Source organism: Pseudoliparis swirei, chromosome 4 (genome assembly GCF_029220125.1).
Source record: "Pseudoliparis swirei isolate HS2019 ecotype Mariana Trench chromosome 4, NWPU_hadal_v1, whole genome shotgun sequence".
NCBI lineage: Eukaryota > Metazoa > Chordata > Actinopteri > Perciformes > Liparidae > Pseudoliparis > Pseudoliparis swirei.
In genome coordinates, this window is record NC_079391.1 from 19764532 (window position 1) to 19779167 (window position 14636).

Sequence of the window (14636 nt, forward strand, 5' to 3'; positions counted from 1 at the left end):
TTAAACAACATTCAAATAATGGCTTCTAATTAGCATCCCCCCCCCCCCAACAACAATTTAAAGCATTATTTATATCTTTAATTAAGTTTGGTGTCTACGTTTGATATTAGGAACTATTAATAATACCACCAACGGGCGCCACAAAGAGTCACATAACAAAACACTGCCTGTCAGCACACCATTTACGCAACCCCCAATAATGCCAAACAATATATGTATATTAACACATTAACACAAGATATAGCCAGAACAAACTTACATCTAAGCACGTGTTGTCGTGGAGCGATGGTTTTCCCACATCAGATAGTGACACAAATTTGTAAAAAATAACACATTGAAATATAAAAGTGAAATTCTCTTTCTGGAAGTCCCCAGGATCCTCCTTATGATGAGCACAGCATCGAGTTTCGAGAGGTCTCCAGTGGTACTGGTACCTCAGCGGCCCCCTTCAGGAGTCCATCAGATCGCTGTGCGCGTTCTCCGTCCTCGTGTGCGCGCCCGGTTCCTTTGTGGACGCGCCTGCTACCGAGCGCTCTCCGCACCTCAGGGGCGTCAGTTCTATGACACTGACGCTCCGGCAAAGTTTATAATTTTAACCCCGGCCGGAGTCATTTCGACGAGACACCGCAGCCCGGAGTAGCGCCACCAAACCCACTCTTTTATAAGTGCAGTAATTATGATGTGCTGTGATGTACAAAAAGGAGCAATATTACAAAAATGTGCGCAGAATAAACGAACGCAATGCAAACGTGACGCTGTGGACAGTTAACACATACATGTACACGGATACAACAACAAACATCTCATCTGTATTACTTACTTTTAATGTTTTTTATTAAATAATTTTGACAGTGTGTATTACTTACCTTTAATGGTTTTTATTACTTGCTTTAAATGGTGTGTATTACTTACTTTAATGGTTTTTAATACTCACTTTTAAATAGCATGTTCTTCTTACATTTAAAATGCTGTACTGTAACTTTGCATTGTGTGTATTTATCCTGTACTATTTGTTATTGTTTTATGTTTTATGGTGTAAGGTCTGTCAAGGGACTACAGATGCAAATTAGCTGAAGTTATACACTGGTACAGTGCATCGAATGGTGATTTATGTTTTAACTGTACATGTACCCTTATAAATAAAGATAATAATAATAATCGTACTCTTACCACGGGTCATATTGAGTCGTGCAGTCTCATTTGCCCACTTTTTTCTGATTTGGAGCGGGGATACATTTAATTGTGCTCTAAGCATGCACAATTACACTTGTTTTTCATGATTTGAAGGAACAGGTGCCCCACTGAGGATCACATGACCACCAGTGGGCGAAATGTGTTGCTGGTTGGGATGAACCCTGCGGTTCCTCTCCTCAGCTCTGTGGGGCTATTTTGACGTTGTTGTTTAGGCCCAGCTCCGCTGGCTCGGCTGTTCTGGTTCACGCTCAGCGTTCTCGTTGGCTCCACCAGGCAGATGTTTCAGCAAGTTCATCTACTAAAAGGTACAGACTACGTCAGCAACTAGCTGGTGAATATCATTTTCTCAGGGGTAGGTGGGGACCAAAAGCAAAGCTAAGAGGAGAGTGAACGTTGCACTTACATCTCTCAGGGAGCCAGAAATGAGATCTCCAACTGAACACCTCCCCCAAGTGTACCAATGTGTTGGAGCATGCATAAGATTACACCGGTGAAAAAGGGTCACCAGTGAGTAAACTGCGTACACCTCACACCGAACACATTATGTTGAGAATGAAAATCCCCTGCAGACTTCGCTTTTACAGCATATTATCAAACATAAGCGCTATACGCTCGTATAATATAAGCTCTATATATGAAGTAACAAAGAGAGTCTTATGTGTGCTTCCCTTATAGAGATTCAAGAAAAAAAGAGGGAAGGAACAGGTGCTTAGTGGAAGATATTACTGAAAACACCACAGCCAGAAGTGAAAGACTTAGCATGAAAAAGCATCGTAAAAATGAAAGTGTAATTAAGCCATGCTTCTTAGATATAACAACAAATGGATCACTTTTAAACCATGAGTCGTCTATGAACCACACACCGTTGTTGTTTGCTATTAGAAAGGTGAAACAACTGCTACAATGAGCAAAAATAAATCCACTGAATGAAATGTATATGTGGACATATTTTACTTTCCCTGTCCAGAAGGACAGAAATGATGCTGAGGCTGGATGACAAGTCATGACATGGATTCAAACCAAATAGGTTATGACGTGTATAACTATAGCTACTTCTCTTCGGTTACAAGATGATTGTTATGTTACGCGATGAGACAGAAGAGCGTCTGCTTATCACTGGAACATGAGATAAGGTGTTCGGAATAGATGAAAGGACCACTTTGATTTGAATGTATAAGGACACAACGTGTCATTTTACCCTTATTGTAAGAAAAACACACTTATTGTTGGTAAATAATTGCCGTCCCTCTCAGCCGCAACCAAGCTCGCCTCTGTTCATTATACAGCGGTGAATTATCAGCAAAGTCATGGAGCAGCTGATCGTGATGGCCAAATCTCAGACTCTGGGCTTTTCTCCAAACAGGTCGTGACCTTCCAGGCTCCACAGACATCAGACACTTTTTCATGCTATCTACAGTAATTGCGCCCCTTGTATTGAGGCTATAGTATTGGTCAGTGGCGGCTCCTGAAAAAATTCTCAGGGGGGGCAATTTTTTTGATAATAATTAACCCAAAACCACAGACCTTCAGACAGCTGTCTATGTGTAGCTTCGTCACAATGCCATCAAGTCATGTGACTCCAGTCAGTGTGACGGCTGTGACTGAACTCTGTCTGTGAGCTTGTAGTTAGTTCATAAGCAGACAGACAGTCTGAGGCAGTCTGTGAGCTGTCTGTCAGTAATCCAGCTCCTGGTCTTTGATTTGGTGATTTTTTTCAACAAGATTTAAATAATTATAATAATAATAAATATGAGATCCCCATTTGTGACTCCTGCATCTGTGCTTTTTCAAATAATAGAAGAAATACAATTGCAATCACTTTCAAGTAAACCAGATTGCTCCACCAGACAAGAAAAAAGATCAATGTTGAGCTTTTGTTTTGAAGGGCAACAGCAGAAAAGCCGAACTCACCGAGGTAAGACCTGGCAAGTCGCCAAGAATCTCGGCTGTCGCGCATGCGCAGGCGCAACTTGTTAATGCCGTAACGTAAACATTTACACTAAGGTACAGGCATCTCAACATTTATTTATTGATGACTTAGTTTTATGTCTTTGTACTTTGACCTTGTGTAATATGTGAAGTTATCAATAAAGTTCTTTCTGCATTTCTCCTGCGCCTCACCTGTAGTGGTACGTTCCTCTTTCAGGGAACTGCGGTCAACTCAGCCGACACTCGGATCTCCTTGGTCAACTGAGCCGACACTTAAATTTCTGTGCACCTATAGACTGATGTTGACGGTAAACGCATTCGATCGGGAGCGCGCAAGGGTTTTGATAAAGTTAGCGGCAGGATTCACGTGACACAACATCCGGTTTTACAAAGTTAGCGGAAAGAACTACGTGAAACAACATCCGTTTTTCAAAATAAGATGTCGACAAATCATACACTAGCATATACAAGTAAACAATTAACTGATTTTGAATCTTTATAGATCGTTTCTGAGATTTAGCTTAAATTATGCTAACATTAAAACGTTTTACTGTACCAAGGAAGAGTTTATAAAAATAAAACTCAGACTTTTGTATGTTAAAAAATTCCTGTATATAGATTTCCCCAACAGTTCCAGGAAATGAATGATGCAGCTGTGTTCAAGACAGTCCTGACTTCCATTATCCTGGGAATCAGACATATCTACGGTCCCAATTGGGAGATATTTCAAATTAAAAGTCCTAAATGTTGAAAGAAATCGGTCATTTCTTTAATGTTTGAAGTGCTTTATATATGTTTTTCCTCATAAGCCCCAGCATTGACTGATGCAGCTGTGTTCAGGACAATCTTGACTTCCATTATCCTGGGAATCAGACAAATCTACGCTCCCAATTGGGAGATATTTCAAATTAAAAGTCCTAAATGTTTAAAGAAATCGGTCATTTCTTTAATGTTTGAAGTGCTTTATATATGTTTTTCCTCATAAGCCCCAGCATTGACTGATGCAGCTGTGTTAATTTTTAACACTACATACAAGTGTTAAAAAAAATAACACTACTGAGTGTTACGAAGAGTTAAATTTAAACTCCCAAAAGAGTCAATAACACTAAATTGGTGTTAAAGTACTAACTCTCCAAAAAGAGTGAAATTAACACTTTGTGGTGTGGACCCTTATACACTCTTCTAAAGTGTTAAATTCAAATCTGAGAGTGTTAATTTGGCTCTGCTGATTTTGCTGTGTACACGCCCATGTTCAAAGCCCCATATATAAAGTTGTACACATTTCAAACTTCAAGCAAAAGAACCAGGTTATGGGAACCATCTATATCCTGCTTTTACATTACATGTCATTTAGCAGACGCTTTTATCCAAAGCGACTTACAATAAGTGCATTTCAACCTAGAGTACAAACTAAGAACAACAAGAATACAGGAAGTAACATTTCCTCAACATTGTCGAACTACAAAAGTACCATAAGTAAGAGCTATTTAAGAGCCACAGAAGTGCAAATCTGTGTTTTAATCCAGATATAGTTGGAAAAGGTGTGTTTTCAGTCTCCGGCGGAAGATGTAAAGACTTTCTGCTGTCCTGATGTCAGTGGGGAGCTCATTCCACCACTGAGGAGCCAGGACAGCAAACAGTCTGGATTTCGAGTGATTAGCTCGAGGTGGAGGAGTCACAAGTCGATTGGCTGTTGCCGAGCGGAGCGAACGTGCCGGGGTGTACGGTGTGACCATACCGAGGTCCGCTGTGTGCCCATCACCCTACATGAAAAGCACACTTTACAGAATAAACAATGTTTATCATCTTCTCACTTTCCCCCTAAATACACCTTTATTGGACATGTGACACTAATCTAAGGGTTTATTTCATGTCTCTCCTAATAAATATGTACTATAGTACTTCTAATAGACTGTCTGATTGAAGAGTGACACACACCCTGTTTCATCCCAATCTCATACCCACACACAGACACTCACTTTCTAACGACCCCACCTGTGCGAGAAATACAGATACTATTTTGACGAGAACCTTTATTTGACCCCTGCAGAAAAACTCCACCAACACTGATGATGTAGAAACTATAGTTATTAGGATTTTTTGGTTTCTTTTTTGTAATTAAACATTAACCGGGTCAAATTTACCTAAGAACATCAGTGCTGTATATAAGAAACGAACAGAAGAGGGTTAATTTGTACAAAGAAAATATTTTATTGCCAGTGTAGGTCAGTCAGTATGGGTTGAATCATAGATCAAGAAAAAAATGCATCAGTCAATGCCGGGGCTTATGGGGAAAAACATATATAAAGCACTTCAAACATTAAAGAAATGACCGATTTCTTTCAACATTTAGGACTTTTAATTTGAAATATTTCCCAATTGGGACCGTAGATTTGTCTGATTCCCAGGATAATGGAAGTCAAGATTGTCCTGAACACAGCTGCATCAGTCAATGCCGGGGCTTATGGGGAAAAACATATATAAAGCACTTCAAACATTAAAGAAATGACCGATTTCTTTCAACATTTAGGACTTTTAATTTGAAATATTTCCCAATTGGGACCGTATATTTGTCTGATTCCCAGGATAATGGAAGTCAAGATTGTCCTGAACACAGCTGCATCAGTCAATGCCGGGGCTTATGGGGAAAAACATATATAAAGCACTTCAAACATGAAAGAAATGACCGATTTCTTTAAACATTTAGGACTTTTAATTTGAAATATTTCCCAATTGGGACCGTAGATTTGTCTGATTCCCAGGATAATGGAAGTCAAGATTGTCCTGAACACAGCTGCATCAGTCAATGCTGGGGCTTATGGGGAAAAACATATATAAAGCACTTCAAACATTAAAGAAATGACCGATTTCTTTAAACATTTAGGACTTTTAATTTGAAATATCTCCCAATTGGGACCGTAGATTTGTCTGATTCCCAGGATAATGGAAGTCAATATTGTCCTGAACACAGCTGCATCAGTCAATGCCGGGGCTTATGGGGAAAAACATATATAAAGCACTTCAAACATTAAAGAAATTACCGATTTCTTTAAACATTTAGGACTTTTAATTTGAAATATTTCCCAATTGGGACAGTAGATATGTCTTATTTCCAGGATAATGGAAGTCTGGATTGTCCTGAACACAGCTGCATCAGTCAATGCCGGGGCTTATGAGGAAAAACATATTTAAAGCACTTCAAACATTAAAGAAATGACCGATTTCTTTAAACATTTAGGACTTTTACTTTGAAATATCTCCCAATTGGGACTCTTCCTTGGTACAGTAAAACAGTTTTAATGTTAGCATAATTTAAGCTAAATCTCAGAAACGATCTATAAAGATTCGAAATCAGTTAATTGTTTCTTGTATATGTTAGTGTATGATTTGTCGACATCTTATTTTGAAAGACGGATGTTGTTTCACGTAGTTCTTTCCGCTAACTTTGCAAAACCGGATGTTGTGTCACGTGAATCCTTCCGCTAACTTTATCAAAACCCTCGCGCGCTCCCGATTGAATGCGTTTACCGTCAATATCAGTCTATAGGTGCACAGAAATGTAAGTGTCGGCTGAGTTGACCACGGAAATCCGAGTGTCGGCTGAGTTGAGCACAGCTGACAACACGGCTGTCAGAGAACCCGTTTACAGGCGTTCATTAAAATCAGGCGGAGATCTTTTCTGACGTCGATCGTCAGGAAGAAAACGTTTCAGAAGACACTTTAGAAAATGTTCGAGAATGAGGAACAATGTGTTTCTGATTTTATTTTCATTTTATTCTGGAGAGTGACAGCGAACGTCTCCGAGATCGACCGGTCGATCAAGATCGACGTGTTGGCGACCGCTGCTCTAGGAGGTCCTACTTCTATTGTTGCCAATGTGTCTTCATTGTTACGCCGACCGAAAGGAGTCTCTTTCAAAGAAAGAATTGAATCGCTGCTGTTGCCCTGAGCACTGGCCATCTCGACTGAATACGCCTCTGTCGAAGCTGTATGACGTACTGATACGCTTTTACGTCGATTACTTATGACAAGCCTGGAGGGGCGAGTCCTCCCGGAAGTCACTGCTGGTCCTGAAGCCGCTTCCAGCTCCTTCAGGACCAGCAGTGACTGTTTGGCTGGCCGTGCTGAGTGCTGTGCCCATGTAGCCAGTGTTTTATTTTACCTTGAAATGAATCACAGAGTAAAGGCAGACATCGCCCGACGGAGTTGCCATGTTCATGGCTTCCTCCCAAGTTTCCATCCACAGTTCCTTTTGCGCAAGTGAAACATTGATTTTCGCTCGGCGAAAAAGCAAAAAGAGATTATTGACGAGTGTCAATGGAAACGTGCCCACAACCCGATGTGTCAACAGAAACACATGAGAACAGTCGTAACGCTCATATGCCGAGTGAAGCCGAAGTAGATGCATGACAAGTTGAAGTCATAGCCTCTTGTTGAGCTGATAAACCCATATTCTGAATCATTAGTCCCACATCCAACAACGAGGCACAGTACCATAATCACAAGGCACACCGCTTTGAACTGAAATTGTGTGTCCTTCAGGATATAATGGTCATTTCTAAGGGAAGAGCGGCATACAAACAAGCAAAACAATGCCGTGGTGGGACCCCAACATGGCCACCAGAGTTTGTTGTGGTCACGTGAGTGAATACGCTCTATAGGCCGTAACGGAGCAATACTGCCCGGTGTCACCTTATGACCTAATGTTTCATTGCATCCAATAGTTTTTGAGATGTTTCATCAATTCTTGACCCAAAGTGGTGCAACAGCCAACCAACAATCCATCATTGGCATCCACACGCTGCATGACGAATGAAATGTAACCAAGAGCGGTGGCATCAAAAAGCTCAACAGAGTTATTTCACCATTGTAATAAAATCACAGTAGAATCCCTCAAATTGTGGAACACATTAGAACCAGCACATGCACACTGAAGATGGTCGCTGCGTACGGACGGGCGGAGAGGACGAGGTGGACGAAGAGAATGTTTCTCTCCATGCCGTCTTCAAAAGTAGAGCCAGGTCCCTTTTCAGGCATTTCTCACCGCATCATTCACATGGGCTAAGTAGTATTCTTTATTAGAACACACGCCTCAATTGGTCTGAAGTAGTCATATGAAAGAGGGAGCAAGTATTTATATGATTAGATTTCAACAAAGGAAACCTATTTTGGAATCATTTTCCAGCACATCCAGGCCCTGAAGCAGCAGGACCCACTGGGACGCTACGGTTTTCTTGTATTTCTATAAATCGCTGCCGACAAAACTTCTCGGGACGGTGCAGAAATAAAGTCACGTTGTTCCCCTGCCTTTCTAGCGCCCGACTTGGTGGACAGACTAAAAAGCGTCACAGCTCTGTAGAGCTGTGTATTCCTATAGACCTTAGTAGCAATGACTTTCATGAACTTCTTCAATGAAAATATTCGAACTTTTAGAGGTTAGATTGATGATCTCCGGCCTCCTTCGCTATGCCTCCGGTCTGGTGGGCATGCTGATGATCCGATGTGAGGTCCTGGGACAGGGAGGTCGTATGTGTAGATTGTAAAGCTCACTGAGGCAAATTTGTAATTTTGGGTCGTACAAAATTAAATGAATTGATTGTAAAAATGCGCTTCAAATTTTAGAAAGATTGCTGGACATTATCGCAGGATTGCCACAGCTCATTTCAGTTTGGGTTTGAAAGTTCATCCAAATGTGAGCCAGACACTGAAGTGTGATTGTAAACACTCATTTCTTTCAGATTGGACTTTAGAATGATTAATTTGGAAAACACTTAAAACCTGTTAATCACATTCTTCACTTGACTGAAATGGGATTAAAACCCAGGTGAGGTTATTACTGTTTCCCTTAATCTGAATAGTGCACTGCCCTTTAGTGTTTTGGCAACAGTAACCGTTTTGTTTTGCCTCAACTCTCGAAACTACAAAGCAAAATAATCACAAATCCATTTTTGTTTAAACGGTGACTTTTATTATACAGTAATACCTGCATTTATTTCCACATCACTTTGAAGACACAAACAAACAGCCGATGGTAGACGAACCCCACGACTACACAAAGCCGTGTCTGTCCAGAGGAATTAACTCGGGTAGCTCTTATCTATTTGATCAAGTGTCCGGCCCGTGACAGGGCACACCGACGCCGTTGTGCAAAGCGAACCTGCTCCATCACCCACCCCACCCCACCCCACACCCTCAGCGCTCTGGCACGCGTTGCTAAATTCTTCCTTGAACCCAGACGACCTGCTTGCTGAAGCCACAGCAGGTCGGGCCTGGTCACACCGCAGCGGGTGGCACGTCGGCAGAGCTTTTAGGAGGTAATGGACACCATATTATTCGGACTCAGGATCTCAATCCAGTAGCCATCAGGGTCCTGAATGAAGGCCAGGCCTTTCATCTTACCTGAGGAGAAGATGAGAGGGAGGGTTGTTAATGTCAGCAGAATAAAGATACACCAGGAATACGCTGCAGTTCATGCAGGTGCTTTCTGTTATGTAATGGGGCAGTACACGGGAAGCTATTGGCAGTCCATACAATATATCAGGGCAATACATAGATCATATCTTTCGTTAACTTACAAATACTTTTGGATCATCTCCTGAGATCGGCAGACAGCGAATGCATTGCTTTAATACATCTTGGGTTGTGGTGAATGAAACACGCACAAGTCTTGGTCGATGTGTCCCCTCTACTTTGGTACATTTTAAAGACTACTGCCCATCCCTAGACTTTAAATCAAGACTTTTCGTTTTCATGAATGGTTTCAACCCCAATTTCTGTTTCTGTCATTTACCATTTTGAGTGTTTAGGCCAGCTAAAGAGGGGATGTGGCGAAATAAAGAAAATGTATTCACAAACATGTCAAATATTACCATCTTCTGGCTTCTTGACAAAAGTGACTCCTTGCTCCTCAAACAGTTTGCAGGCTGCATAGACGTCAGGAACGGCGATCCCAATGTGTCCTGTGAACCCAACAGAGAGCAATGAGTCCACGCTGCAGCGGCACACACACGTTGCTCTTGTGAGCCTTCAAATAGAAACAGCACACAGTTAGACCGTAGTAAATGGAATAAATGACTGGTGAATTAGCACTGTATGAATTTTATAAAAACAGAGATCAAGACTAATAAAATGTTTAATCCTTTTACTGCATGCAAATAAATTTAAAGACCATGCAATAACTGCAGACCCCTCCCACCCCGGACACAAACTATTTAAACTCCTCCCCTCTGGTAGACGCTACAGATCACTGTTCGCCAAAACCTCGAGACACAAAAACAGTTACTTCCCCCTCGCCGTCTCACTACTAAACAATAACCCACTGTAGCATATATATTTATCCCTGCACTTCTCACACTCTCCACTTCTTCTGGCACTAATGTTTCACAGCTACTGTATATAGCCATTCCTCTTGTATATACTTTAAGTCACTTTCTTAAACTTCTTAGACCGTTGCACTGTTTTGCACTGTTTGTTCTGTACTGAACTGTTTTGTTTGTTCTGTATTGTATTGTGTTGAAATGTATATTTTGTGTAAGCACTGAGAGACACTTTACCCAGTCAAATTCCTTGTTTGTGCAAACTTACTTGGCCAATAAAAACTGATTCTGATAATATATTAGATGCCTTTCTACAAGAAAATCAAGAGAGAAAAAATACAGTCTGGAAATTGGAAATCACATTACAGACCACTTAAAAAAATTAAAGTGTGTGCGTGTGTATATACATATACACACACACATGCATATAAATATATCTATATACACTACCGTTCAAAAGTTTGGGGTCACTTAGAAATGTCTTTATTTTTCAAAGAAAAGCAGTTTTTTTCAATAAAGATAACATTAATCAAAAATACACACTATACATTGTTAATGTGGTAAATGACTATTCTAGGTGGAAACGTCTGGTTTCTAATGAAATATCTCCATAGGTGTATAGAGGCCCATTTCCATCAACTATCACTCCAGTGTTCTAATGGTACATTGTGTTTGCTAATCGCCTTAGAAGACTAATGTCTGATTAGAAAACCCTTGTGCAATTATGTTAGCACAGCTGAAAACAGTTATGCTGGTGATATAAGCTATACAACTGGCCTTCCTTTGAGCTTGAAGTTTGAAGAACAAAATTAATACTTCAAATATTAATCATTATTTCTAACCTTGTCAATGTCTTGACTATATTTTCTATTCAATTTTCAATTCATTTGATAAATAAAAGTGAGTTTTCATGGAAGACACAAAATTGTCTGGATGACCCCAAACTTTTGAACGGTAGTGTATATACAAACATACATATACACACATACATATAAACACACATTTCTATTGGTCTTCCCTGTCTGTTAAACGAGAAAGCAATCTTACCAAATCCACGTGGATCTGAGTTTCCATTGTGATAAGACTGGCTCTCATCAGCCTCAGAGCCCCAGTTACTAAAAGACAGGAGGGTGGACACAAAAAGGTAAGAGACGAAATGAAGAGGAGGAGGAGGAGGAGCGAGAAGAATGAAGACCCTTACTGCGTCAGCTCAATGGTGGCTCTTCTGGAGAAGGTCCAGGCCGTCTTCTCCTTCACATCTGTTGGAATCTCCTTCTTGTCCTCGTAGCCCAGGAAATATAGTGAGAACCGCATGGAGGGGAAGTCAAACTTCTGCATGAGCCTGGAGAAATTGTTGGCACCCCAGAAAGAACCCCCCACACACACTTTAGACATGAGTCCAGTTTGTGTATGGGAGACGTGCTCAAAGCGCACACATTTGCACCGTGTCACTTTTTAGGAATACTTTGTTGCAAGGGGAAATACAGATCCGTTGACCCCGAAGCCCACGCTACATACTCACGTCATGCCGAGGATTCTAGTGTAGAAATCCAAGGATTTGACTGGATCCTTAACCCGCAGCATGGTCTGCTGCATCATGAAATCCTAAAGAAACAAAACACAAAACAAAGCTTTAGAACGCTCAAAGTGTGATGGTTAATGTCAGCGGCTCTAAGCGGCGTGAAGTAAAAAAACTAATTTGTTTGCAAAGTACGTCGTTCCCTGTTGGTCGTGCTTGAATTCCAGCGGGGGGGGGGGAAATTTGTATCCTGGCAAACATTTGCGAAAAAAGGGATTGCAGCCAATCTGTGCAACCGCCTTGCTTGGAAAAGTGACTTTCTTCTTTTCTATGCAAAAAAACCATGCCGTGACTGGGATGCCAGATCAGTTCCTAGAACGTGTACTAAACATGGGCCCTCTAGGAGCCAACGGGGACAGCAATGCTTTCACAATGGCTTGGTGCAGGTACGTGTCAAGAGTCCTGCTGTGTGCCCATGGACGGGGTCAGTAGTGTCATGTGCATTTGGATCGTCAGAACTGATGTGAGGGTGGGGACCATCTCATGAATCACAGCTTGCATGGGTCAAATTGAGTTTTCGCCCTCTTCTCTGGATCCTGATGTTGCGTGTGAACGTGAGAGTGTGTGCATTTCACAGTTGAGCGCCATCTCCGTGGGTTAGCAACCGTTCCTCTTTCCTGTGCCCTTCCTCCAGCAGTGGGAACACATCAACCGACAACACATGCAGAGAACCCCACCACTAGTAGAGCATAATCCATTTCCCCATGCAAACCACGTCCACACGAAACAGATGCCGATCTTCTGCCACCTTGTCGCTAGATTCATGACTGCTGGCCGAGTTTCACTAAACTCCAAGAGGGTCCACTGGGATGACACACAAATGGTGCAACCCTTGTGTGGGAGGAACTTGAAGCAAACAATCAAATAGAGAGGTGGATCATGATGCAACAGCAGGGGGTATATGGCTGTCTGTTTAGTGTTATGTCTTTCATTCATGACAAAACTCTTATCAGATGTGGACTTTGATCTGGGATTATGCTCACACTTCATGAGGGGGGCCCACATGCTTGAAAGTCTTAAGAGCTTGATGATGGATGTGAATAACCACCTGGGCAAGTATTTAGAAGGAAGCTGTTAGAAAAATGAACGAGAAGTTCAACTTGGGTTTAAACACATGCGTGTAGAATTTGTGTGTGTGTGTGTGATACCCTGTCTGGAAGAGAATACACGCACGGCTAGAAATATAGATTTAAAAAAAAAGGTACATCTTTAAAACTCGTGGTCGCGTAGTGGTTGGTCAGCTGGACCGGGTTAGCTTCGGAAGTTTACGCTCGCGACCCCGCCTACGTTAGCAGTCCGCAGTGCCAGCTGCTTTAAGCCACAGCATATGCAAGGTAGGCTATACGGTACTCCGGTCCGGCCACGCCTAAATACCAACTCACGGGCCGTTCAGTGGTTATAAACGTAACGTTGCTGGTTGTCGCGTCTCAGCTTCGCTAACAAGTTAGGAACGAGTTGCTTACAACAGCCTGCGAAGTTAAAAAGCAACACATAAAACACCAAATATGAGTGACCTTAAGTGGGTACGTCGCTACAAGATTCACCGTAAACATTTGCAAACGTGTTGTACAGAAACAAATCCCTTCTCGCACATTCGGGGAGGGACGTCGCTGTCCGACAATGGACGCATCGATCTTCTCTAGCTCAGGCCGTCGGGGAGCCGTCGGCCTGCCGGGTTGACCTGCTGGCTTCTGCCGTCCGGTAGAAGTTTAACAAAAAGGGCCGCCAGCAGACTTACCTTGGTAATCGGGTCTCCATCTTTGCAAGCCGATGCCGCTGCCTCGTCCGACAGACCTTTGTCGCTCATGTTCGCCAACAGACTGTAGAAGAGCTGAACCGCAGCTCTGCGAGGCGGACTGACAGGGAGCGGTACTCAGCTGAGGGAACTCCAACAGAAACCTCTTCCGGTACCGGATTTCAAAATAAAAGCCGCGCTTCGGGAGCATATGGGAGAAGCAGACTTCATTGGCATTACAGGGCAGGGCTGGTGGGCTTATCGACCCTTCAAAAGAACCTTCCATTATAATTGCTAAAGCAGTGCTCGTTGAATATGCCTGTTCAAACCGGACCGAATGCTTTGGCGTGTTGCTGCATGCAGGATTCTTGTGAGCAATGTATTTAGTTAAGTTTTCTTCGATTAAGACTGGGAATGAGGCTATGGAGTGCGATAGCTGTCAGTGTTTCTTTTCCAGACTTTGATAATATATAAAATCCTTATGTGCAGGTGGTGACAATTTGCCTGATGTTAGTTATCGGATGGTTATGAAAATGCGTCCCCCGAAAGTTTGCAGGTTATAAAAAAAAACACCCCAGTAACTTTAACTTAAAGTTAGGAAAATAAGGCCCCACAAACCTTTGCGGAATGTGAGGAAAACCACATCTAAGTGTGACACTTAATATAAGTAATATAATTGGCTGAGGCTAAACTCAGGCCATACTTTTACTTTGTCAGCATTTTGGCACAACAATAAGGTAAAGCATTCCGTTTAAGCACTTGCATTATAAGTGAAGTGCTCACAGACTGTAAACCAACTATTATATTTAGAAATTTGAGACATGAAGTGCCAGTTTTTTTCTGACAAGGCACATAATTATGTAACAATGGAAGCCTGTTTTAA

The 14636-nt window shown here is 41.9% G+C and overlaps 1 protein-coding gene across 1 annotated transcript; it reads right to left on the bottom strand.

The window, feature by feature from the left end:
* Positions 1-9066: 9066 nt before the first annotated feature.
* glo1 (glyoxalase 1) lies at positions 9067-13891 on the bottom strand. Its single transcript, XM_056412733.1, has 6 exons — positions 13757-13891; positions 11962-12044; positions 11641-11781; positions 11487-11554; positions 9993-10082; positions 9067-9522 (listed from the first exon to the last, which is right to left on the bottom strand). The coding sequence occupies exons 1-6, from the start codon at positions 13823-13825 to the stop codon at positions 9431-9433; spliced, it is 543 nt and encodes a 180-aa protein (XP_056268708.1). The 5' UTR covers positions 13826-13891; the 3' UTR covers positions 9067-9430.
* Between the last annotated feature and the right edge of the window lie 745 nt (positions 13892-14636).